The 25433-nt window shown below is 39.4% G+C and overlaps 1 protein-coding gene across 3 annotated transcripts in view; it reads left to right on the top strand.

Annotated features, from left to right (window-relative positions):
* The window catches only part of LOC127618632 (potassium voltage-gated channel subfamily C member 1-like), a 74634-nt gene that overhangs the window by 28715 nt on the left and 20486 nt on the right, over window positions 1-25433 (top strand). For all 3 annotated transcript variants that reach the window (XM_052091205.1, XM_052091218.1, XM_052091211.1), the window contains exon 2: window positions 23375-24305. In XM_052091205.1, coding sequence (XP_051947165.1) covers window positions 23375-24305 — 931 coding nt within the window. The remainder of the gene's footprint in view (window positions 1-23374; window positions 24306-25433) is intronic.

Consider the following 25433-nt stretch of genomic DNA (forward strand, 5'->3'; position numbering starts at 1 on the left):
AAATGCAAAGAGTTCTGGTTTTATGATGGATTTTGCTGAAGTCAGGTGTATCTGCATTTCAGCTAATGGAAATTGTCTAATGCTTCTTAGTGTTATCTGAAACTGTTACCAGAGTATCTTGAATGAGTGATTAAAACTCATGAGATTAAATATGATTATACGGTTATGTGAATTGTGATTTTATTTTAAAGCTACACTATGTAACTTGTGGCCTTCTAGCGGGTAAAAAATAAAACTGTATGCATCTTGTGGAAGGACATTGTATTGTTGTGGTCTGGGCTGAATTTGTGATCTAGCATACCTGGCATTTTTCCGGTGGACCAACACACTTTTGGGCCGTTCAGGGGCAGATTGGCCATGGTGAGTACCAGGACTAAGCTGAAATGAGCCGCCGCGTTATGCAGAATGGGCCACAAAACTGCGCCACGATATGTGCAGTTTGTTTTTACAAAGTGATTCCCTGGAGGTTTGTGTTTTGAATTATCCATGGTCAATTTTCCTCCTTTATTGTGACAACAAACTTTCATCTTAATTTACTCCCACACACGCGCTACAGAAGCCGGATCTTATTTTCTCTGTGTATGGATATGACGGGTGAATGACGTATGTATGCAATTTTATAATATCATTATTATAGGTTTATCTAAGTGTATTTACACACTCTCTCATTAATAACATTTTGTTATTTTTTAACAACAAAAAAAAAGTTACATAGTGTAGCTTTAAGTTAATATTTTATTTTATAAAAGTTTAAGTTCAAGTTCTTTTTATTTATATAGCACATTTAAAAACAGCATCAAGGCTGACCAAAGTGCTGTACAATACAAAATTATTAATACAAAGTTATAAAAAAACAAAACAATTTAAGACCAGGACATTACATGCTATTAAAAGCCATTGAAAAGATAAGATTTAAAAGCAGATAATGAAGGTGACAATCTGATACTGATAGACAGACTATTCCATAAAATAGGACCCACAACCGAAAAGGCTCTCCCTCCTCTACACTTTAGCCTCGAGCGTGGGACATCAGGGAGATATTGATCAGACTTCTAGGTGGATTGTAAGGATGTAGTAAGTCTGATAAGCAACTGGGAGCTTGGTTGTGTAATGACTTGTAAACAAACATTACCATTTTTAAATCAATTCTAGCTTGAATCGGCAGCCAGTGAAGTGATTTTAAAATGGGGTAACGTGATCATACTTCCGACCTCCTTTAAGAAATTTTACTGCTGCATTTTGAACTATCTGAAATCGAGCTTAAAGAGATTTGGAAATTCCACAATAGAGAGAATTACAGTAATCCAGACGAAAAGTGATGAAAGCATGAACTGCTATCTCCAACGTTTTCTCTGACAAAAAGGGTTTAACTTTAGAGAGTAGACGTAGCTGAAAGAAACTGGAACCTATGTCAACACGAATATGTTTGTCAAATTTCAGCTGGCTATCAAACTGGACACCCAGGTTCCATACTTGAGGAGAGAGGAAAGCATTGAGATTTCCACAATCAGCATTACTGACATCAACATTTTCTGTGGGACCAAAGACAATCACCTCTGTCTTATCTTTATTCAAAAACAAAAGACTGTCTGCAGGTATTAAATTAATTAGCAGAAAAGGCTCCTCTGTGAGAAACATGGCTGATTAATATTGCAGTGGCAATAGGTGTGTTTGTGAAAACAGAGGAAGATAGTTGATACCTTTCTATTTAATGCACTTTATATGGTTGACTGAGAGTTCAGCATACATTGCAGGTTAGTCAGACTAGTGACTGCATTCTGTCCATATGCAATCTATGTTATGAGCTTCGTCTAATGTGCTGAGAGTGTTGCATGTAATTAGACTGAAATTTTTTGTCCTTTGACTACAATAAGCAAGGTAACATGATTCTCAACCCAAACAGTCCAGTAGGGGTAATTAGTTTGAATATGAAAAGAGAACATAATCAATATCAGAGATAAACGATTATGTTGACAAAGCCATTGAACATGGACTTTGCTTGAACCTGTCTTTCATATTCAGCCACCTGCAGCCACACAAACATCTATGTCCTTATGTTCTAATGATCATTGAAGGACTGCTTGTCATACTAGGCTATCCCATTCTATCTATAAGCATTAAGTAGAGAAGGTCACCCTTTCAAAAAGGCTCTATGCATGGCAAAATATGTGTATTTTTGAAAAGTGGAAGATAGCAGCTACCTTTCTGTTAATGCACTGTATGCTATAATGACCAGCATCCTTTGCAGATTAGCTAGACCACTGTCCATCCACAAACAATCAATATTGGGTGCTTTATTGAGGCAGAACAAGTCCCCATTTTCTCCACTGAGTGGGTTAACATGATTCTCAACCCAAATAAATCCAGCAGGTGTGATTCATTAGTTTGAAAATGGGAGAAAGAATAGAATCAATATCTCTGGTAATCAATTATGCTGACAAAGTCATTGAACATGGGATACCCTTCTCATTCAGATTCAGTCATATGTTAGCTCCACAGAAATGTATGTGGATGAATTATAACTGCTAATGATAATCTAATTATCATTCATAATCATTCAGTTTTGAGTATTATTGGATTGCCTTGCCTGTGATTTTAATCTGTGAAGGGTGTTTTGATTTTCCACAGACATTATTAGAAATACAGCACATAGTATTTGCCCATAGTGTGGTTTCTACCTGAGGAAGAGGTCAGGAAGACAGAAGTCTTTGTTCTATATAATAAACTGAATTATAAGGAACTGTGTGGAGTCTTCATAAAGCTACATAATCTCTTTTAAATGACCTGCCATCTGTGTTTTGCATGGAGTTGACAAGACATGGCATGTGGCTAAATATAATCCTATAATACTGTTCTATGTAGAATTTCAGTGAATGAAAACTCAAGCAAACTCTTGTGTGAAGGGCACATGCTATGTGTAATTTTCTGCTTATGTGTGCTCAGTTGTGTTGACAGAATTGTACCCATTAAAAAACAATCACACCAAACAATGCTGCTGTCATTGAAAGCCTAATGGGGAATTCATGAGTAAATGCAGACTTTGTTAATTAACTGACTGACTTGATCAATTTGTTTTCATGGGCTGTTCATTTAGTATTGTGTGGAGAATATTTACACAGTCCTTACCGCTTACCACGAAACCATACAATTTAGCTGAATTTGACCATGAACACTGAGGTCCGAAGGTCTAAGATCATTATTACAAAATACTTTTTTTAATTGCATATTATATGATTTTCACCACACAGTTTGAGTAAAACCAGATGATCAATTTTACCTATAGTGTAATCTAGTGTGCTTTAATGGAAACAAGAAAATCAGACTTTGAGTTAATATGGGTCACAATTAGGTCACAATTTTGCCTACATTTGAAAGGGACCTATAAAAATTTGCAGAATCTTAAATATTTTTCATTCATTTTACATTATAAATCGAATCAAACATTTTCTTTCTTTTATCCAAACATTTTTAAACACCACGTGTACTCTCAGACACAGTGGCAGGCCGTGCTTTTAAAGTCTAGGGCTTCGGTGTGGTTCATGCCATTAAGAAAACACAGTTTCACAATGAATAAGACACGCTATGACTTTGGGCATCATACATTATGTCGCAGCTAACTAATAATACCAATTGACATTTTAAAAACACATCCATGCACGAAAGCCAAAACTTGAAACAAGTCTTAATGCTCAAGCAAGCCTAATTTTAACAGCAGCATGATTGTCTTGTGAAATTAACGTCTCCTGAACAGACTTTCAAAAATCATAATTTTTCATATGAATCTACCAAGGAGGTCTATAATACCTGGAAAATCTATATAATAATATTTGCGATTTAAATGTTGCTTGCAATAAATGTAGTTTCGTCAGGGTACATAGTTATGCTGCGTTCCATTCAAATAGGATGTGGGATATTCCTACTTGTTATCTCTGACCATAAATGCATTCCATTCCCCAATATTTGGAACTGCAATGCTCCCGATGGTTTAGCAGAGGTTTGACTATCATTAGAGATTTCTCCTAGCAACCGAACTGATAAACAATGCTGCAGCGCTAGCATTTGTGCTTCAGGTGTACAATTATTAAAAGAGATTATAATGTTTTATACACTTGTTTCCGCAGGCCTTTGTTAAACAAGCTTTAATATCATGTAATGTGGAAACAAACTCATTTATTTATATTTCTTAATAAAGTGAATGTTTATCACTTACTTTGAATATCTCCCTGAGTGTCGACATGTTTGAGTGACATCATGAGTTGAGAATTTCTGCACGAGCCTACAAGTTGTAATTCTGACTTCAAGATCCATTCCATTGCCCTTTTCCTAGTAGGAAGTTGTAAAATCCAACTTTCCATGTTGAATGGAAATCAGCACTACTTTTCTAAATCTTGATCCGACACAGAATGCTCAAGCAGCCTAATTTACAAAAACTCCTGATGTTGCTATGACAATGTAAAAAGCACTTACCAATTTGCTTGAAGTGAAATCAGTCCTCCTTTTCTGTTTAATTAATCAATCACATGATCATGCAGAACTTCTCAAGTTTTTAAATCCATAATGCTCTTTCTCAATGAAGATGTGGCAGTGACAGCCGACTGGTCCGCATCTCACTCTCTTTGCTTTCAAATTACGTACATCACTTAAAGCTTGATTGCATCACTCAAGGCCTGCTATAAGGCCTCGACTGGGACATATCCTAAAGATCACACCCACCAAGCACAAATGAATCAATCTGATTGGCTGTTGAATCTGACAATCTGCATTTAGATGCACATTAATTTGCACTATTGAGGGATTTTGTGAAATTCTGAAGGCCTGTGTGTAGGACTCACTCGCTGCTTTGGGCATGCGAGTTGTGAATCAGCTGTCACACTTCGCTTGTAAGCATCAAGGAATACATTACGGATAAACGTAACATTTTTCTCTATTTGTTTGTAGATTAATTATGAGTGGAAAGCGATTAAAAATACATGAATATGTGCCATGTGATTGAGAATGAAAGGATGAAAAATATGTATTTATTTGGCATGCTAGGAATGAGAATTTGCCACTGCTCAGACATGAGGACAACACTTTACATATTGAACAATGTATTTAACACACATGTGTTGGTGTGGCTATCCTTATGAGGACTCTCCATAGACATAATGATTTTTATACTGTACAAACTATAAATGACATCTCCTAACCCTACCCCTAAACCTAACCCTCACAAAACACTATGCATTTTTAAATTTTCAATATTTTTTTTTTATTATGTCTATTAAGCAATTTTGAATTATGGGGACACTAGAAATGTTCTCATAAACCCCATTTATAGCATAAGACCCTTGTATTTACCAGTATGTAACTAAAATACATCCCCTTTTTTATATACGGCAGGCCTAGATCATGGTTTTTATACGGAAGGCTACTACAAAGTACATATCCAAAACATATGGTATTGGTTTGGTTTTGGTACTTTTAAGCGCTTTCATGTAATGTAAGTGTTTTGATACACTTTTATTTATAAAGTATCTTTACTAGCAGTAGACAATTGTTCACAGGCTGCACTCGCACTCAAACATGATCTTCATCACTGGCAAATGATTCAATGCAGCTGCATGCCACAACAAGTCATCGGAACACACAGTGCGCATTTTGTTTGACACAGATTGAACACATACTTATTGCCTCGGTAGATCTGCGCCCCCCGAATTGATGCCACCCTAGGTGCTCGCCTATGTTGGCTAATGGGTTGACCAGCCCTGCTGAGTTGTATTTTCAGCTTTTGCCAAGGTCTGTAAAAATTTGTGAGGTTTGTGATGAAAGAAGTGGAAATGAGTTGGTGTCAGATCTTGTCCAGTAGGCTTCAGTATGCTTGTTGCAATATTAAAGAAGTGAACTGCTTCCTCAGAACTATTTGAGTGGCCAGCCTAGAACCCCTTTTCCCATTAATGTCCCATCAGTGGAAATAACCACTTATTTCTGTTTTGAGGAGAGGAACTTCACTGTACATTAAAGCCATAGCAGTTTGTAATGCACACTTAATAGCCCTCCATTCTGTACACATGACCTCTCTACTGAAATGGCAGGATAGGCAATTCAAGGCTTGAGTGATATACATTTATGAATTATTGCAAGCTAATTAAATTTTGTTGTGTGGATTCACTGCCAGGCATGCTAGCACACATGCACACAAAGTTTGTGAGGATGTGGCTTGCATCCCTTTATCCCTCCGGTCTTCTCAGAACTGTCCTGTGTTTGTGTTTGCATTTCCTGAAGTTTAGCATACATAATTTAGAGACACGTGATTTGCACAGAGAAAGAAAGTACAGTATATTTTGGACAGGCTGTCCTCAGTAAGGCTTGCTAATGCACTGTTAACTGATTGAAGTTCGTATGTTAGTAGAAACTAGAAAGAGACAATATGAAGTTGATTTTGTATGGCAAAAACACACAAAAGTGGAGATTATAAAAAGAGTGTGTTTATGGATATTATTTTACGAGTGATTGGTCACATAACACCTGATCCCGGAACTGAGTGCCCATGAGTAATGTCATGATTCCCCGTTGTCTGCTCAGTGTTTCTCCCCTGTCACCTGTCCCGAACTACACTTCCCATAATCCCCTGCCCTCATCACTGCCAGTGTCATTGTTCTCACCTGTTTGTAATTTAATCATCATCCCTGTGTATTTAAGCCCTGTTTTTTGTTCATTCGTTGTCGGTCGTTAAATGTTATGGTTGTCCTTGACTGTGTTCCTGCCGTGCCCTTCATCCATGTTTCTCATGTTTCTCATGTTTCTCATGTTTCTCATGTTTCTCATGTTTCTCATGTTTCTCATGTTTCTCATGTTTCTCATGTTTCTCATGTTTCTCATGTTTCTATTTTTTTATCCCCTCGTGGATGTTTTGTTTGTTCCCTGTGTTGTTTATTTATTTTTAGTTATCCTGTTCACCTTCTGCACCTTCATTAAAGAGCTACATTTAGATCCTCACTCCTCATCTGCCCTCGTCTGATTCATAACAAGTAAAGGTGGCAGCCTCCAGTTTGCATATTTCTGAGAAGCCCTGTGCTAGCCAGTTAGATGCAATTGATAAGAATAGGAATGGTAATGGATACCATTCTCCAAGGGCCTGATGTAAAAACGCTGCATATGCACAAAATGGGCATTGGGCATTGAAATGTGTGCACATATTTACTTCAAGTTTTTTTTAATACATTTTGATGTGTGCATGGGATATTACGTATGCACAAAATGGGCATTGAAATGTGTGTACGCAATTTCCCACACACATCAGTATTTATAAAAACAAAATTTGCTGTAAAACATGTGCGAATGCCCATTTTGTGCAACAGGCCCTTGGATAAAGCTATCGTTTCATTCCTATTCTTATCAATTGCATCTGCTTGGCTAGCACAGGTTTTCTCAGAAATATGCAATCTGGAGGCTGCCATTTTTACTCATGGGTGATCAGTTCTGGGAACGGGTGTCATGTGACCAATCACTCACAAAAAAATCAGCACTCTCTTTTTATAAGGAATTATTAAAAAAGATGCATAATGTAATGCATAATTAACATGGCTCTCTTCATAAGACTCTTTTGATGGTGTGTATGTGAATTGGCGACTACAACTTGCAAAGTAATCAACTGAAAAGACTGATTATAAACTCTGCTTTTCATGAAATAACCCACATTTTGAATAAAAAAGTATGGAGATAAGCACTTGAATCAGAAGTAACTGTTATGCAGCCTATATTTGGCTATATTAATTTTACCTAAATTAATTGAAAATGCATTAAAATATAATATGTAAAAAGGATATATTGGTAATGGATGTGCTGTTTTTATAAGACTTTCCCGTGTCATAGTACAGAGGGAATGTACTTTTAAAGACACTGTGGATTTCTTGGCTCGTGAAAGTTTTGATTTCCAAAGGCATCCACTTGGAATTGTGTTCTTTTACAGAAATCACATTTTGAGGTAAAAGACAACCCTCAAATAAAGATGATCCGTGATGGCATGTTAAAACAGATATGACACATTCATTGGTTGAATGGACCATCGGAAAGACTGGTGGTCGGTTGTCTGGATAGGTCTTATCAGAAGCACGGTACTGTACAGCCCCACACAGGTGCAGCACTGAACAACATGGACATAACATTTCCTGCCTGCCCCATTTACCAGTAATCCCAATCTGAAATGCAATAATAACACATATTACATTTCCATCCAAGGATTCTTTGTAAAAAAAGAATTAGCGCATCAAAATAAAGCTGACAGAAACGTCTAGGTTACGGATGTAACCGCCGTTCCCTGATGGAGGGAACGAGACTTTGTGTCAAAGAAGCAACAATTGGAGTCTCTCTTGAGAGCCTTTCGCATCTCTGATCTATGAGAAAAGGCCAATGAGAAATTGGCAGACAGAATTTGCATGTCCCGCCCCTGGACATACGGGTAAAAAGGTAGGGAAATGCTTCTGTTTCATTCAGGATTTTTCTGAGTCGTCGACATTGAGGTTCGGCCACAACAGTGGCTCGGTTCAGCGACGTGGCCGGGAGGACACAATGTCTCGTTCCCTCCATCAGGAAATGGAGGTTACATCCGTAACCTAGATATTCCCCGTCTGTCGCTCACTTCGACGTTGTGTCGAAGGGGACCGTACAGCGGAAAATACACACAGGGGGAAATGTCCACGTGGGAGCCCATCCTGTGGAGCACCTATTCCAGTACAGGGTAAATGGAGTACCCACATTGGTCTTGGTCGAACACACTTGGGCACATAGCCCGGTCATGGTCTTAGGATCACGTGATGGCTGCCGGACCAAACTCCAGGCAGGTGTCACTGACAGAGAACGCTTACAGGTTGCCGACCCTTTTGATGGAGGCGAGCGCGATCAGTAGGGCCGTTTTTAAGGAGAGGGCCCTGAGTCCGACTGATTCTAGTGGCTTGAAGGGGGGTCTCTGAAGGCCCGAGAGGACCACTGAGAGATCTCAGGAGGGGAACAGGCTCGGCCGGGAGGGATTTAACCTCCGGGCTCCTCTTAGGAGCCTGATAATTAAGTCGTGTTTACCCAAAGACTTGCCGTCTACTGTGTCGTGGTGGGCCGCGATAGCAGCTACATACACCTTAAAGGTGGAGAGGGACAGCCTCCCGTCCAACCTCTCCTGCTGGAATGAAAGTACTGACCTAACAGCGCACCTCTAAGGGTCTTCAGCTCGGGAAGAACACTAATTTGCGAATAAGCGTCACTTCAGGGCATAAGTTTACCTGATAGAGGGAGCTCTGGCTTGGTTGATCGTGTCTACGACTGCAGGTGGTAGATCAGCTAGATCTTCCGTATCCTGTCCAGCGGCTGTGAGGGGCATTAATACCAAAAAAATGGTATTAGTGCAAAAGTTTAGTGTCACTTGACAGAATTTACCCCATTCGTTAGCATGTGTTTATCATGACGACAGTATACATAATTGAAAGCCAATTTATTGAATGTGATTATGGATTGATCTTAATGGCATATAGATCCGATGCTGCAAACATGACACTTCCAGGAGTGCCAACACAAATATCTTGTATCATGCACTGGTGCACGGAGAACAAATAAATGGCCACCGTTTGGTACTAATTTAATCGTGGTAGCCATCCGTTTATTTATTAAAGTTCCTTTTCCATACCATTCAAAATAATAGACAGCAGTCATGAAATTAGCCTATAATAAAAAATAAAATAAAAAAAAAACATAATTTCTGTGCAAAAAGATGCTTTAAATTAAAAATAAAAACACAATACTAGGAGAAAAGCTTCAGTATGCTTTTTGGAATACTAACATATACCCGATATATGCCTTTTCTTTACACAAACTTAAATTAGCCATACTCCATACATAGACATATTAGACATATTTCCATACATGGAAAAAAGTCGTCTGAATGGCATTCTCAGAATGTTCTACACTTTTTTCAAGAATATAAACTGTCATGACTATTTGTCCAATGCTGAGATCACTTTCAGAAAAGGAACTTTGACTAAAATGTTTAAATATTTTAAATGGAACCTCGGATTTACCTCGAATCGCATTTGCTGAGCTTCTTCAGAAAATATAAATTGCATTATGATGCTAAAATAAATTTTAGATGACAATCAAGTTCAGTTTGTCATTAAAAGTTGCTGGACAAATGTGCTGGACGCAGGGCGATCCATGGGTACACGGAACTCCCCCAGCTGGATAAGGCAGTTGCGGTGCACCTGTGCCTGCAAAACACCGCCACCTGGCGGGATCGACTGTCACTCCCCTCTACACTCTACCAGGCAGCTTTATGCCCTAAAGTGCCGCTTATTCACAAATTGGTGTTCTTCCCGATCTGAAGATCCACAGAGTTGCGCAGTTGGTTCAGTACTCTCATTCCTGCAGGAGAGGCTGGAGGGGCTGCTGTCCCCCTCCACCTTGAAGATTTATGTTGCCGCCATAGCGGCTCACCACAATACAGTGGACGGTAAGACGTTAGGGAAGCACGACCTGATCATCAGGTTCCTTAGAGGTGCCCGGAAGCTGAACCCTCCTAGGCCATGCCTGTTCCTCTCATGGGATCTCTCCGTTGTCCTCTCGGTCCTTCGGAAAGCCCCATTTGAGCTGGTAGAAGCAGTTGAACTAAAGGCCCTCTCCTTAGTGTTGCTGTGTCCGGTGTGAGCATTGCGCACCTATTTGAATCACACGCAGAGCTTTAGACACTCTGAGAAGCTCTTTGTCTGCTTTGGTGGACAGTGGAAAGGGAACGCTGTCTCCAAACAGAGGCTTGCCCACTGGATCGTGGATGCAATTACTTTTGCCTACCAGACCCAGGCCTTGCCCGCCCCCTTGCGGGTTAAAGCACACTCTACAAGGAGTATGGCATCCTCGTGGGCACTGGCCAACGGCACCTCTCTAGCAGACTTCTGCAGAGTGGCAGGCTGGGCAACACCCAATACCTTTGCGAGATTTTACAATCTCCGGGTTGAGCTGGTCTCGTCCTGTGTTTTGACAAGTCCAAACACGTAGAATCCAGTAATATGGTGCCAACAGCTGGCCGGGTATATTGCTTGCGCATAGCGCCTGTCCCCTCCCCTGAGGTGAAGATGTGTGCTCTACTCCCCCAGTCGAGTGCACAAGTCACGGACCCTGGGTGTCCTTCCTCCCTAGCCCTCTGGCTCCGAACTCAGCAGAGGAAGTTCACTGCCAGACCCACCACAGTCACCGACTTGCCTGCACTGGAATAGGTGCTCCAATATCACTCCAATATCTCCTGTGATGTATTTTCTGTGGTACGGTACTCCTGTCGGCGGACCTGCATCTCCCTTGGGCAGAGCTCCCTCTACCCCCCGGTCACTGTGTTTGTAGAGCTCCTCCCTGTCGAGGCAGGACCTCCCACTGCGCCACTTCCATGTGTGGCTGGTAAGCCCATGTGACGTATTCGCCACATGTTAACCTCCCCTGTTGGGCAGGATGTGGTCTCCACGGGGTCTTTTCCTCCTGAAAGAATAGGATTGGAAAAGAACGCCTTCCCCTATGCGTGTAAGATAAGTGGTAACCAAGGCTCTCAAGAGAGACCCCTAGTGTCACTACATCGACACAATGTCTCATTCCCTCCATCAGGGAATGGCGGCTATGACAGTAACCGAGACGTTTTTAACTTTGATTTGAAATTGAATACTGTAGAGGCAGTTCTAATAATAACAGCTTGTCTGTTCCAAAGCTTGGGGGCAACTATCGCAAAAGCGCTGTAACTTCAATCTAGACCTTGGAACAGTTAAAAGTCTCTAGTTGGAGGACCTGAGTGATGGTCACATCACAGCAGATGGTAGTAGCTAGTTAAGAACCAAGTGTTTTTGTTCAGTCAGTCAATCAGTGCTACATGGTATTTATGGCTTAGGTGATTGGCTCAAAAAATTTAAAACAAAAATGAATGCAATGCTGAGTGCCCATGAACAAAGATGCCAGATTTCAAATGACAAACTTCTGGAAGTCCTGTGCCAGCTAAGCACCTGCCATTAAGATGAACAGGAATGTATCAGGTAGCTTTCCCCAAGTGTTATAGACCTACATTTACACTTGTGCATTTGGCAGATGCTTTAATTCAAAGCAACTTACAGTGCATTTAAGGTGTTTTGGTAATCGAACAATTGATCTTGGATTTGCTAGCACCATGCTTTACACTACAGGAATGAGCTACAGGAATAAATGGGTTTAGACTGGAGCTGAACAGAAAACTTCCAATAACTAAGGATGTCCTTGAGAATAGTTTCATATTTTGTTAACTATATTGTGCTCTTGATAACTGAGCTGCTGGCTTCAGATAAGCACATTCTATAAGCAGTATGTTAAGACCAACCACTCTCATCCCATTCCTCACAGAAACAAATCTGACCTGTGGCATTTATAGTCTTTGTAGTGGTCTCTGATGGCTGGATTTCACTACTGTGCAACCCATGGAGAGCTACTCATGTATGGGGAAGGTCTCTTTAGAGTTGTCCTGCTGACATAGAGCACAAAAGGTCATCCTAAAACAGGGATACAAAGATTACTTTATTGTGGTGTAATATGGGTTCACTTGTTTGGTGCTCAGATTCCTATATTTCCAGAAATGTAAAATGTTTACATGATTATCTTTGCATTGTCTCTGCAGTAACCATGATATAGAGTAAAAATTGCACATGCAATATAGGCAATAACATTTGGTTCGGAATATAATTAGATAGAAAAGGTGAAAAACCATGATTTTAATCTCTATTTTGTTAGTTTGCTTTAGTTTTCATAAAAAAAGAAACCAGAGAAAATATCTCTGCGACATGCTCCTTCATAATTAATGCAGCCGGCCATAAATTGGTAGAAAATTATCAAGAGTCCCCAACTGTTATATCTATCAAGCCCCAGTGGGACATTTCTGTCCATAAAATGAAAGCACAGCAATGCCAACATTCACAGCGACACACACACGCACGCACGCATGCACGCACGCACGCACACACACACACACACACACACACACACACACACCTATGGTCTACCTATCATTATGACAAATTTCCATAGACATAATGATTTTTATACTGTACAAACTATTGATTCTATCCCCTAAACCTAACACAACCCCTAAACTTAACCCTCACAAAAAACTTTCTGCATTTTTACATTTTCAATAAAACATTATTTAATATGTTTAAGCTATTTAAATTATGGGGACACTATAAATGTCCTCATAAACCACATTACAAACCTTGTAATTACCAGTTTGTAACCTAAAACAAATCCTCTTAAACCACCCAAACCTGTATACACACACACACAGACACACACACAGACACACACACACACACACACACACACACACACACACACACACACACACACACACACACACACACACACACACACAAAATATACTCAGGCCATCCTCACAGACCAAAAACACATGAATCCATAAATACAGACTCAGTCCCAAATGTGGGTGGACACAGTTAGGCAGTGTTTGGTTACATAAGAGAACGTGACATGCTTTCATCTCCAGGAAGAGAGGTACAACCAGAGAATGAGAGTAAGAGGTGATGTAAAGGAGAAGGGGGAGGATGGTGTGCTATTTCTGAGACACTTGAATGAGCCTTTTCCCTTCTCTTTCACTCTCTGTCTCCCCCTCACAGTCTCACCATTTTGCAATGCAATGTTACAGAAAAGCTTTGGCAAAGGGCCACTTAGCAGTTTTTACCAAATCATATACACTGATGAATCAAAACATTATGACCACTTACAGGTGAAGCGAATAATGTTGATCATCTCATCACAAAGCTTAATTTCAAGGTCTGATTAGATGGTAAGTGAACAATCAGTTCTCGTAGTCAGCGTGTTGAATGCAGGAGAAATGGGCAGGATGAAAGACCTGAGCGACTTTGACAAGGGCCAAATTGTTATGGCCAAATGACTGCGTAAGAGCATCTCTGAAATGACAGGCTTGTGGGGTGCTCCTGGTCAGCAGTGGCAAGTGGTCATAATGTTTTGGCTCATCTGTGTAGAAGCCCATCTTATCTTCATTTACAAAAATGGGGTATTCCTCTTATAATAAAGACCAGTCTGATAACTAATTATATTACCACAACTGAATTTTAACACAGCATTAAAGTGACGTCAACTTTCATATTTATTCTTTGTTTGTATGAAAATGTACATCTTATACATTAACTAATCACATATGCTTCATGACACAAGTTCAGATGTGTCACTTCCTTCCGCAATACACATGAGTCCTTTTAACATTAGTATCATGGTTATGTTTATGCTCTGGGTAGGGTAAGGTGTTACACTTTATAATTAGGTTTAGGGATGGGGTTTGGGGTAGGGGATAAAGTTACAAAAACACAGCTTTGGCTTAACACAGAATAAATGCCACATTGGAAACTACAATGACACAAGGGAAGCATCTTTCATTGGTGGGTCCACTATACAGTATAGTACACTATTTCGGGTGTAGATTAGTTTGCAGTGGTGTCCGAATTCTAAGTAAACAACTCGTTCCCTACATTTGTTCACTCATTTGTTCCCCCAATGCACTCTGATTTCGGGTGTAAATCTGATGCCCATAATCCACTGCATGGAGGACTGATGAGCTGGGAGAGCGAGCACCTGTGGGAGAGATAGTGTGAGTGAGAAAATCAAGTCATAGCGCCTTTCACAACACACGTTTCAAAGCAGCTTTACAGGAAATCATGCCTTTACAAAAATGTTTACTGAAATATCAATAAATTCTTAGAGTGATCATTGTGTAGTTTGATTAAAAATTATTGTAAATTGTGTATATAAATTAAATAAGTAAATAAAATTGTATTTAGAACCCCTGTGAACACGTTGAAGGTGACTGTGGCAAGGAACACAAACTTCATAAGATGTTGGTTAATGATAAAAATAACCTCTAGAGAAACCAGACTCACTGTGGGGCCAGTTCCCCTCTGGCTAATCAACATGAATATAATGCCATTATTAGTTATTTATGTGCAGTGCAAGTGATGATTTTAAATTTGTAAATTAAGTGTTAAGGTTCAATATTTTTTTGGTTTTTAAGAAATGTATTATTATAATTTTTTATTTTTTTACTTTAAGATTAATGACTAATGTCTTTGAAGCTCATCCTGGATTAACTGCAGAAGTTCACATTGATGCATTGTCCTTTGTTAGTGGGCTGATGAAGGCTATTGTTGGTAATTCAATTATTGTTTTTGTATTCCGTTTCAAGAGTGTAGTCCATCAATAAACAAAGGTGATGCAGGCAGAGATTAATGAGGTGCATCGCAGTTCAACCTACAGGTCATTTCGGTGAAGTTCGTTGGGGTCCATCCTAAATCCAAGGTTCAGGCAGTGGTATATGAAGTATCCCATGTCTTACAGTTAAATTTGGCATCAGTTCATCCTCTGAAGTCAAAAGACTGAAGTGATGTCTGGCTGGAACGGGCTTCAGCACTCTGGCTTTTTGAACCAATTTAAGTTTATTTATTGAACTTGCTGGACATCATCCCAGTACTGTCTTACAATAATCTAGACTTGAGGATATGAACACATGAAGTACTTTTTCGACATCAGCAAAAGAGAGGATTTGTCGTAAATGAGCAATATTTCTCAGTTGGATGAATGCTGTTCTATAAACATTGGAAATTTGATTTTCAAAGGACAGATTGGTATAAAATATAACACCTAAGTTCTTTGTCGTAGAAGACGACATAAAAGTACATCCATCAAGAGTCAAATTATACAGTATATTAGCTGCATATTTTTAGAGGTTTTTGGTCCAATCATCAGTTCCTCTGTTTTGTCGGAATTTAGTATAAGAAAATGTCTGGCCATCCAATCTTAGATTTCATTGATACACTCGCTAATTTGGAGAACAGTGAATTTTCGTTGAGTTTAGAAGAAATATAAAGTTGGGTATCATCGGCATAACAGTGAAAACTTATTCCATGATTCCTGATAATATCTCCCAGGGGAAGCATGTATAAGGAGAAAAGCAGAGGTCCTAAAACCGATCCCTGTGGCACTCCATACTTCCTTGTTTACATAAACAAAGTGGTAGTGGTCAGATAAATAGGACCTAAACCATGCTAATGCAAGTCCATTAATGCCAACATAATTCTCTAGCCTATTTAAGAGTGATCTAGGATGTTGAAGGCAGCACTATGATATAAAAGCACTAGAAGAGAAATGCAGCCACAATCAGATGATAAGAGCAAGTCATTTGTAACTCTGATAAGTGCAGTCTCTTTACTGTGATGTGGGCTAAATTCTGACTGAAATTCTTAATATATTCTATTTCTCTGTAAAACTGAACACAGTTGGGAGAACACTACCTTTTCTTTGAAAAGCCAATTCTCTAGGATCAAGCTGTGGCTTCTTAATAAGTGGTTTGACAACTGACATTTTAAAGTTTCTTGGGACATGTCCTAAGGATAGCGAGGAGTTAATAATATTAAGAAGAGGTTCTGAGATTACTGGAAAAACCTCTTTTAAGAGCTTTGTTGCTATCGGATCTAACATGCATGTTGTGGCTTTTGATTTTTTTATACGTTTTGTTAGCTCTTCATGACCTATGACAGCAAAGGATTGAAGTTGCTCGAGAGCAAAATTATGAGACACTGTTTTCTGAGGTCCTGTGAAATTTGATTGCATAGTTCCAATTTTATTTCTGATTATTTCAATTTTATCAGTAAAGAATTCATGAAGTCATTACTATTGTGCTGCGATGGAATATCTGGTTCAATCGATGCTTTATTCTTAACCAATTTAGCCACAGTGATACACAAACACCTAGGGTTGTTGTGGTTATTTTCTATGTGCCTGTCTGTAGCTACAGACACTATCCTTCCATGCACCACAAAATATTCTTCTACTTGCGCTCCATTTTCAGAGCTGCTCTCTTGAGAGCATGAGTGTGATCATTGTACCAAGGTGCGAGGCTTTTTTCTTTCATTTTCTTTAAATTAAGGGGTTCAACACAATCAAGAGTGCTATAGAATTCTTTATTTATACTTTCTGTATTACATCAAGTTCCTCTAGACCTTTTGGCTTACTGAGTATGTGAGACAATTCTGGAATATTATTTGTGAAGCTATCTTTTGTGGTTGAAAGAGTAGATTGAGTGACTTTAGCTGATCGCAAAAAACAAGAGACGAGATGTCATCGCTCTGTGTTAGAATTTCTGTAGAATCAACATGAACAACCATATGACAGAATTAAATCATTATGGCTATGAGCTGGTTTTGTCACAAGAGAGTTGAGAATATCATAAACGCTAATCCCAATGTGTCATTTTCAATATCTATGTGAATGTTAATGGCACCAACAATTAAAGATCTATCTACATTAATTTCTAGATCTGATTGAAAATATGCAAATTCACCAAGGATACCAGAGTAAGGCCTGGGTAATCTATATAATGTAGCAAGGGCAAAAGATGATTATTTATATCTGACGGTGTCATATTAAGCATTGTTAGTTCAGATTCCTTAAAGCGTGGCCTGGCAAAACAGGGTGTGGAGCATGGCCTGGTGAAAACAGGGCATGGAGCATGAGACCAAGGCGGAGCCAGTGGATGGTGGAGCCATGGGAGGCTCGAGGGGCAGAGCCATGGAAGGTGGAGCCATGAGAGGCTTAAGGGGTGAAACTGGAGAACTGGAAACCCGGAGAGTAGCTAAAGGCTCAAATTGGCAGGCGTGGGCGCTGGCTCGTTGGCCTTGGCAGGCGTGGCCACTGGCTCCTGCAGAAGAGGCAAACGAGGGCCTGGACCGTGGATCAGAGACAGGCCTGGACCGTGGAGCAGAGGCGGGCCTGAACCGTGGAGCAGAGATGGGCCTGTGACATGGCATGGAACAGGCTGAAGCTTGGCTGTAAAAGGGCATGGTGCAGACTGAGGCTTGCCTGTGAGAAGGCATGGAGCAGGCCAAGGCGTGGCTGTGACATGGCATAGAGTAGGATGAGGCGTGGCTCAGGAGCAGGCTGAGGTGTGGTTGTGACATGACATGGAGCACACTCATGCGTGGCTGTGACATGGCATGGAGCAGGCCAAGGTGTGGTTGTAACATGGCATGGAGCACAATCAGGCGTGGCTGTGACATGGCATGGAGCACATTCAGGCGTGGCTGTGACATGGCATGGAGCAGGCCAAGGTGTGGCTGTGACATGGCATGGAGTAGACTCAGGATCCAGGAAAGGAGGTGGCACAAGCTCTGCGACAATGACGTGGCACTCTGGCTTGGTGATCATGACTTTGGACCCTGGCTCAGTGACCCAAGTGCACTTTATTTACATCAACGTGAAATCCAAAAACGTGAACATAAACATAAACATGAACTTGACTTGACTTGACTTCCAAACAATGTTACATTAACAAAGGACCATGGCAAACATGAGGATTTAAATACAAGGACATGGGTAACCACATGACATAAACAACCAATGACGAGACTGAACTAATAACAAGATAACTAGATACTGAGTTAACAAGACAATAAACCAATGAAAACAAGACAGATGAACATGGAGGGAAAACAGGACATCACATGACCAGGAAACCATATGACTTAAACAGTAACCGGAACTAAACTTTCAAAATAAAAGACACGAACACAAATCCTTAACTAAACACATAAACGTGATAGGTTTAAGCCAGGTTTCAGTCAAAAAGATCACATCCAAACTAGTAGCCCTACCTTTATATGATATTTATCTTAATTTCTTTATTTTTTTTTTCAAGTTTCACATTAATAATTGTTTTCTAAATGATTTAGCGTTTGGTAGTTCATGGAACAGACACAGTCTCTATTTGATATCTAGGTGGCACAGTCTCTATGTGTTGTAGTTTATGTGACCTGTGTGACGTCTCAAGGCAACTAGCAGACGTTGGAATTAACTAGTTTGTCTGCTTCCTGACCTGGGCCCCAGTTAGTCAAATACTATCATTATTAAGACTATGAGCCAAATTACTTAAGAGGAGTAATTTTCTCTCTTTAGTGAGTAAATATGTATATATTTAAAATGACATACAGAAGAAAGATTTATTGTATTAATATTCTCTAGGAAGCTCAAGCATCACATGAGAATCGGAAGCCACAGAGAATATGGTGTTCGTCTTCTCCCTTTGCTCTCAAACAAATTATATAATTTTTTGCTGTAAACTTAAAATATACTGTCTCTATATCTCTATAGAATGTTTCTTTGACGTTTCAGCTCAAAATACCCCATGGATCATTTATTATACCATGTTGTAATGCCTCTTTTTGGGTGGAATCTTCAAATGCAAATGAGCTGCTGCTCCCCGCCCCAGACATAGCTCTGGTCTCTGTGAATACAATCAGAGACAATGGTAACTTTAGCTGTATTAGCCGTGGAATCAGCTAACAGTCACATTCGGAATGGCGATTTGAAAACCTCAAAAACTCTTCCAATTGTCTATAAATCCTATGCTATTCTCCAGACATCACTCAGACATCCAGCCATTCAGGGACACTAATCTACTATAAACTGCGTCACTACCACACAATTTCTGCTTCCTTCATTACTGCAATGTTATTACATGCTGACAGCTTGGAGTAAAGAAACTAAAACAAAGCAAATGCATACAATAATGTACGCTTGTTAAAAATGTGTTTATTCTTGTGGGCAGTTTTTAATTTAGTCATCATGAATGTACAATATATAAGTATATATTTAAAATGACATACAGAAGAAAGATTTATTGTATTAATATACCATTTGATAAGAATTAAAAAGTATTATTATTATTACTTTGTAAAATAAGGTATATAATATAAAATACATATGACAAAGGTGTTTCTGCGACAGCTGAAGAGCTCTCTCCGATGCTCTGTGTACTTCAGCGTCTGAATTCACTCACTCATTTTGTTCGCTCCTTGCTGATATAGTGCACTCACAGCCATTCAATATATAGGAACTATTGAATGAGTGAATGATTTCGGATACAGCATCTGATCCCATTACAGTTTAGTAAATCTCCTCTTTATTTGCTTATTCACCTTGTTAATTTCCTCTTCAAATTTAGGATCAATGGTCTGGGTCAGTCAGGGGTCAAATGTCTGAGAAGATGAAAGCAGCAGGCACATCCCAAATTAGTAAAAAAATAGAAGTAAGAATAAGATAAAAATCCTTAGAGACACAATATAAAATCTTTTGCTATCTTTATTTGTCACTATGGTTGTTGCAGGCATTATTCAAGACAATCGCAAGTTAAAGAATAGGACTGAGTTAGGTTATCTGTTCATACAGACTTTATTAGATCTGCTCTGGTCTGCTGCTGTATGCATGGGACAATTTGATACTTAAACCTGTCAGTAAATACAGTTGTCAATTCCAAACATTTGACTGTGTGGATGTAGTCTGAGTGAGATCTTTCTGCCTAACATTCTGCCTAACATCTCCTTTTGTGTTCCCTGGAGAAACAAAGTCATTCAGGTTTTTTACTCACAACATGAGGGTAAATGACTGAATGTTCATTTATGCATGTGTGTGTGTTTGTGCGTGTCTCTGTGTGTGTGTGTGTGTGTGTGTGTGTGTGTGTGTGTGTGTCTGTGTATGTCTGTGTGTGTGAGTTGGTTTTTGATGTTTACAAGGACATATTTTTAGGTAACACACTAGTAATGTGTGTTATGCTATAAATGTGGTTTATGAGGACACCCCTAGTGTCCCTGTAATTCAAACGTCTTAAAAAAAATACAGAACAATGTTTTTTTGAAAATGTAAAAATGCCAAACGTTTTCTATGAGGTTTAGATTTAGGGGTAGGTGTAGGGTTAGGGGATAGAATATAAAGTTTGTACAGTATAAAAATAATTATGTCTATGGAGAGTCCTCGTAATAATAGTAGTACCAACGTGTGTGTGTTTGTGTGTGTGTATACTGTCCCTTTAAGGACTGAAACGGCATTAAACTCATGTTTCCTTCCTCTTCACCATCTTTCTAGATTTGCCTTAAAGCCCAAAAAATACACGTAACTTGCGTGCAAAATCTCTTGATTGAAAATCATTCAAATACAGCCAACCATCTGGAGACTTACAAAATCTCATCACACTGCATTTTATTCAGCCTCCTCACATCAACAAGCATAGAAACCCATACATGTCTGCACCATGGTTGCGTAACAACCAATACCCCATGCTACATTTTGTATATCTATATATTATAGTGTGTCATTCGCGTGCGCACATTTTGTGATGTCATCGAGAAGTGCAATACTCTAGGAAGCTCAAGCATCACATGAGAATCGGAAGCAACAGAGAATATGGTGTTCATCTTCTCCCTTTGCTCTCAAAATAATTATATTATTTTTTGCTGTAAACTTAAAATATACTGTCTCTAAATCTCTATAGAATGTTTATTTGATGTTTCAGCTCAAAATACCCCACGGATCATTTATTATACCATGTTGTAAATGTCTCTTTTTGGGTGGAATCTTCAAATGCAAATGAGCTGCTTCTCCCCGCCCCAGATATAGCTCTGGTCTCTGTGAATACAATCAGAGACAATGGTAACTTTAGCTGCATTAGCCGTGGAATCAGCTAACAGTCACATTCGGTAAGGCAATTTGCAAACATTCACAAAATATTAAATGTGATAGATACATCTTCAGGATATAAAGCAGGAACACAAACAGTTGGTACTGATCCATGCTTGAGAATAAAATTTGTATTTTATTTTATTTTATGTTATTTTCACAAAGCAGTCTGGTGTAAAATGATTTGCACAAACATACATTATTTTTTGTATGTTTTGGGCACATTTCCTTCAAAAACAAAACTTGTCCACTGCGTCTTCAGTGGCTCTGATACTGGGAGTACATGAATACTCTTATGTTCACTTTTACAGCCAACAACAGAACACTAATGATGCTTAAGATGCTGAGACATTATTCTTCTCACTGTATCTGCTCCAGCGTGGAAACAAATGGGAGACTGTGTGTAGATCACTCAGGGGAGGATCTATAATGGTGGAGTCCGTCACCAGTCGTGGGTGAGGCCTGCTCTAACGTGAAGCGAAAACCATTCATTTTGACACACTGTTTTTGATTAATAGAAATATAAGAAAGAGGTGTGTGTGGACTTTTAATATTATAGGGTGGTTGTGTTCACACACTGCCGACTCACATTTATGTACAAACACCATGTAAAGTGAATTTTGCATAATAGGTCCCCTTTTAATCAATGGTTTAATTTTTCCATCGTTTTTTATTTGATTACATAATTTGCAATGGTTCATGGGATTGTAGTTCATTCCCTTATGAAAGACTTTAAGACCATTTAAGTCTTGTACCTGTGTCTTTTTGTCAGATTTTCAAATACTTTTTTGCATCAAATCATAATATACATTTGTAGTATAGTCCTAATAAGTGGCAGATGTTGTCTTCTTCTGTTGTAGCCCATCCGCCTCTAGGTTTGACGTGTTGTACATTCTGAGATGCTATTCTGCTCACTACAATTGTACAGAGTGGATATTTGAATTACCGTAGCCTTTCTGTCAGCTCAAACCAGTCTGGCCATTCTCCGTTGACCTCTGTCATAAATAAGGTGTATTATTGCTATTATATTTTACTTCGCAGTTTATGTCATCAAACTGTAAAGGGAGAGAGGGAATGCTCCTCTATCATAATTTAACTTGGTTTGTTCCTCGTTAATTGTGTTTGGTCTGCTGGTTGGTTTTATTCTTGCAAGTTTTCTGACTAGTTAAAGGAAAATCAATGGTGTCCCATTGTTGGACTGTGTGCTTACTAAATTTACTTGCATGTTATATGAACAGATATTATAGTGAAATCAAAACCATGGAAACACTGCTGTGATGGATCTCACATTATTTCAGTCACTATTCTATGAGCTTTACATTAGCTTGAGTCATAGAGAAAGACTGGAAAGTATGATTATTTTCAATACTGTTTGTTTGCCTGTAACTTTATCTTGTGTTTACTCATATTGCTCTACCAGACATCACACACAATGCTTTCTCCTCACTCTCAGGAATAGATTTCAAATACTCTGTTGAGGTTAAGCAGAATAATACAGCCCCAGTCAGACACTGTGCCTTTATAAACCCTAAGCTTAAAAAGTAAAAAAAATTAAATAAATAAATTAGCCTTGGATGTTGCTGCCATTTTTAAGTGTGGATGCAGTAGATGAAACCAGTGAAGGAAATGCTGTAGATGAAAATATAAGGATATTTTATTTCATAAGAAAGTGGAAAAAGTGATGTCCTTAAAAATACTTACCTTAGTTTCACTCCTGCCTCTGTGGGAATGTTTTTTTTAGATGTATACAAAAGTGTTTCTTTTTAATATTGTTTTTTTTTCCTCTCTCTCTCTCTCTCTCTCTCTCTCTTTGCTGCAGTGGGTGGCATTTGCATCGCTGTTCTTCATACTGGTTTCCATAACCACATTCTGCCTGGAGACACACGAGGCCTTCAACCCCATCATTAACCGCACATATTTTAACCCTCAAGACAACAGCACCAGGATTAACCAGGAGACAGAAACAGTGGTCTACCTAACCTACATAGAGGGTGTCTGTGTGGTGTGGTTCACCTTTGAGTTCCTCATGCGTGTCACTTTCTGTCCAGATAAAAAGAAATTTATCAAAAACACCCTCAACATCATAGACTTCGTGGCCATCCTGCCATTTTACCTGGAGGTGGGCCTGAGCGGGCTGTCCTCTTCAGAAGCAAAGGACGTTCTCGGTTTCCTCAGAGTGGTTCGATTTGTCCGGATCCTCCGGATCTTCAAGCTGACGCGACACTTTGTGGGGCTGCGTGTTCTGGGACACACTCTCCGCGCCAGCACAAATGAGTTCCTCCTACTTATAATCTTTCTTGCCCTTGGAGTGCTCATCTTTGCCACCATGATCTACTACGCAGAGCGAATCGGTGCCAATCCCAATGACCCACGTGCCAGCGAGCACACCCACTTCAAAAACATCCCCATCGGCTTCTGGTGGGCTGTTGTGACTATGACCACATTGGGCTATGGAGATATGTATCCTCAGACATGGTCAGGCATGTTGGTGGGTGCATTGTGTGCTCTGGCTGGTGTATTAACAATTGCCATGCCTGTGCCTGTCATTGTCAATAACTTTGGGATGTACTACTCTCTTGCCATGGCTAAGCAAAAGCTACCAAAGAAAAAGAACAAGCATATTCCCCGTGCCCCCCAGCTGGGCTCACCTAATTACTGTAAGTCAGCCATGTGCTCGCCTCACCACAGCCCACCAAGTGACCATTGCTCCCTTGCTGCCCAGGAGGAGATTTTAGAAATGAACAGAGCAGGTAAGAAACGTTTCTAATAATGTCCTCATGAATTGATTTTATGGTCCAAAAATGAAAATTCATCATTTACTTATCTGCATGCTGTTCCAAACCTGTAAGACTTTATTCTATAGAACCCAAAAGGAGATGTTAACCTTAAAGTTATTTGGATTTCAGTCAAAATTCACTTTCATTATATATATTGTCCATACAATTAAAGGAATAGTTCACACTAAAATGAAAATTCTCTCTTCATTCACTCACCCTCATGCCATCCTAGATTTGTATGACTGTCTTTCTTCTGCACAAACAAGGATTTTTGAAGATTATCTAAATTCTGTAGGTCCATAAAATGCAAGTGAATGGGTACTACATTTTTGAAGCTCCTAAAAGCACATATAGCCATCATACATCATTGTAATCCATATGACTCCAGTGGATTATTGAATGTATTCTGAAGCAATTGCTAGGTGTGTGTAAGAAATACATCAATATTTTTACAAAAAATGTTTGCGTCCGGTCAGCTCGTTGACGAGGGTAAAGTTCAAACTGCCTCTCGCGTGACGTGACTGCATAAGCCACGTGACGTGACTGCATAGATTTCATGCATAGATACTGTATTAGCAGCTGTTCCTTTGGACCGCAATACTGTTTTTTCACAAAAGCAGTTTATGCTGTGGTCTGAGCAAGGGGTTCAGTCTGAGGTATCTCCTCTATACACTTGCATTTAAAACCGATTCAGACAGCTCTCCTTGTTGACAATTCCAAAATGGTTCTGAAGTTGACGTATCCAAGCCAGCCAAATAAATCTGAATATCTATGCTCCTCTGTAGTAAACAACACTGCGGTTCCATATTTTTCCGTATTTTACACGTCAGTTCTCTGTACAAACTATAAACTATATCAGAACTTGCCAACAACACTTGCCAACAACACACGAGAGGCTGCGTGACCTCAACCCTCGTGAATTGTTTGTAAAAAAAAAAAAAAGGTTTAATTATGGATCTTTTCCTTACAAACACCTAGCATTTTGCTTCAGAAGATATTAAATAATCCACAAGTGTCTTATGGATTATTTTACTGATATGTGCTTTTTGGAGCTTCAAAAATGTGGCACCCATTCACTTGCATCTAATGAACCTACAGAGC

Source organism: Xyrauchen texanus, chromosome 2 (genome assembly GCF_025860055.1).
Source record: "Xyrauchen texanus isolate HMW12.3.18 chromosome 2, RBS_HiC_50CHRs, whole genome shotgun sequence".
In the NCBI taxonomy this organism is placed as follows: Eukaryota; Metazoa; Chordata; class Actinopteri; order Cypriniformes; family Catostomidae; genus Xyrauchen; species Xyrauchen texanus.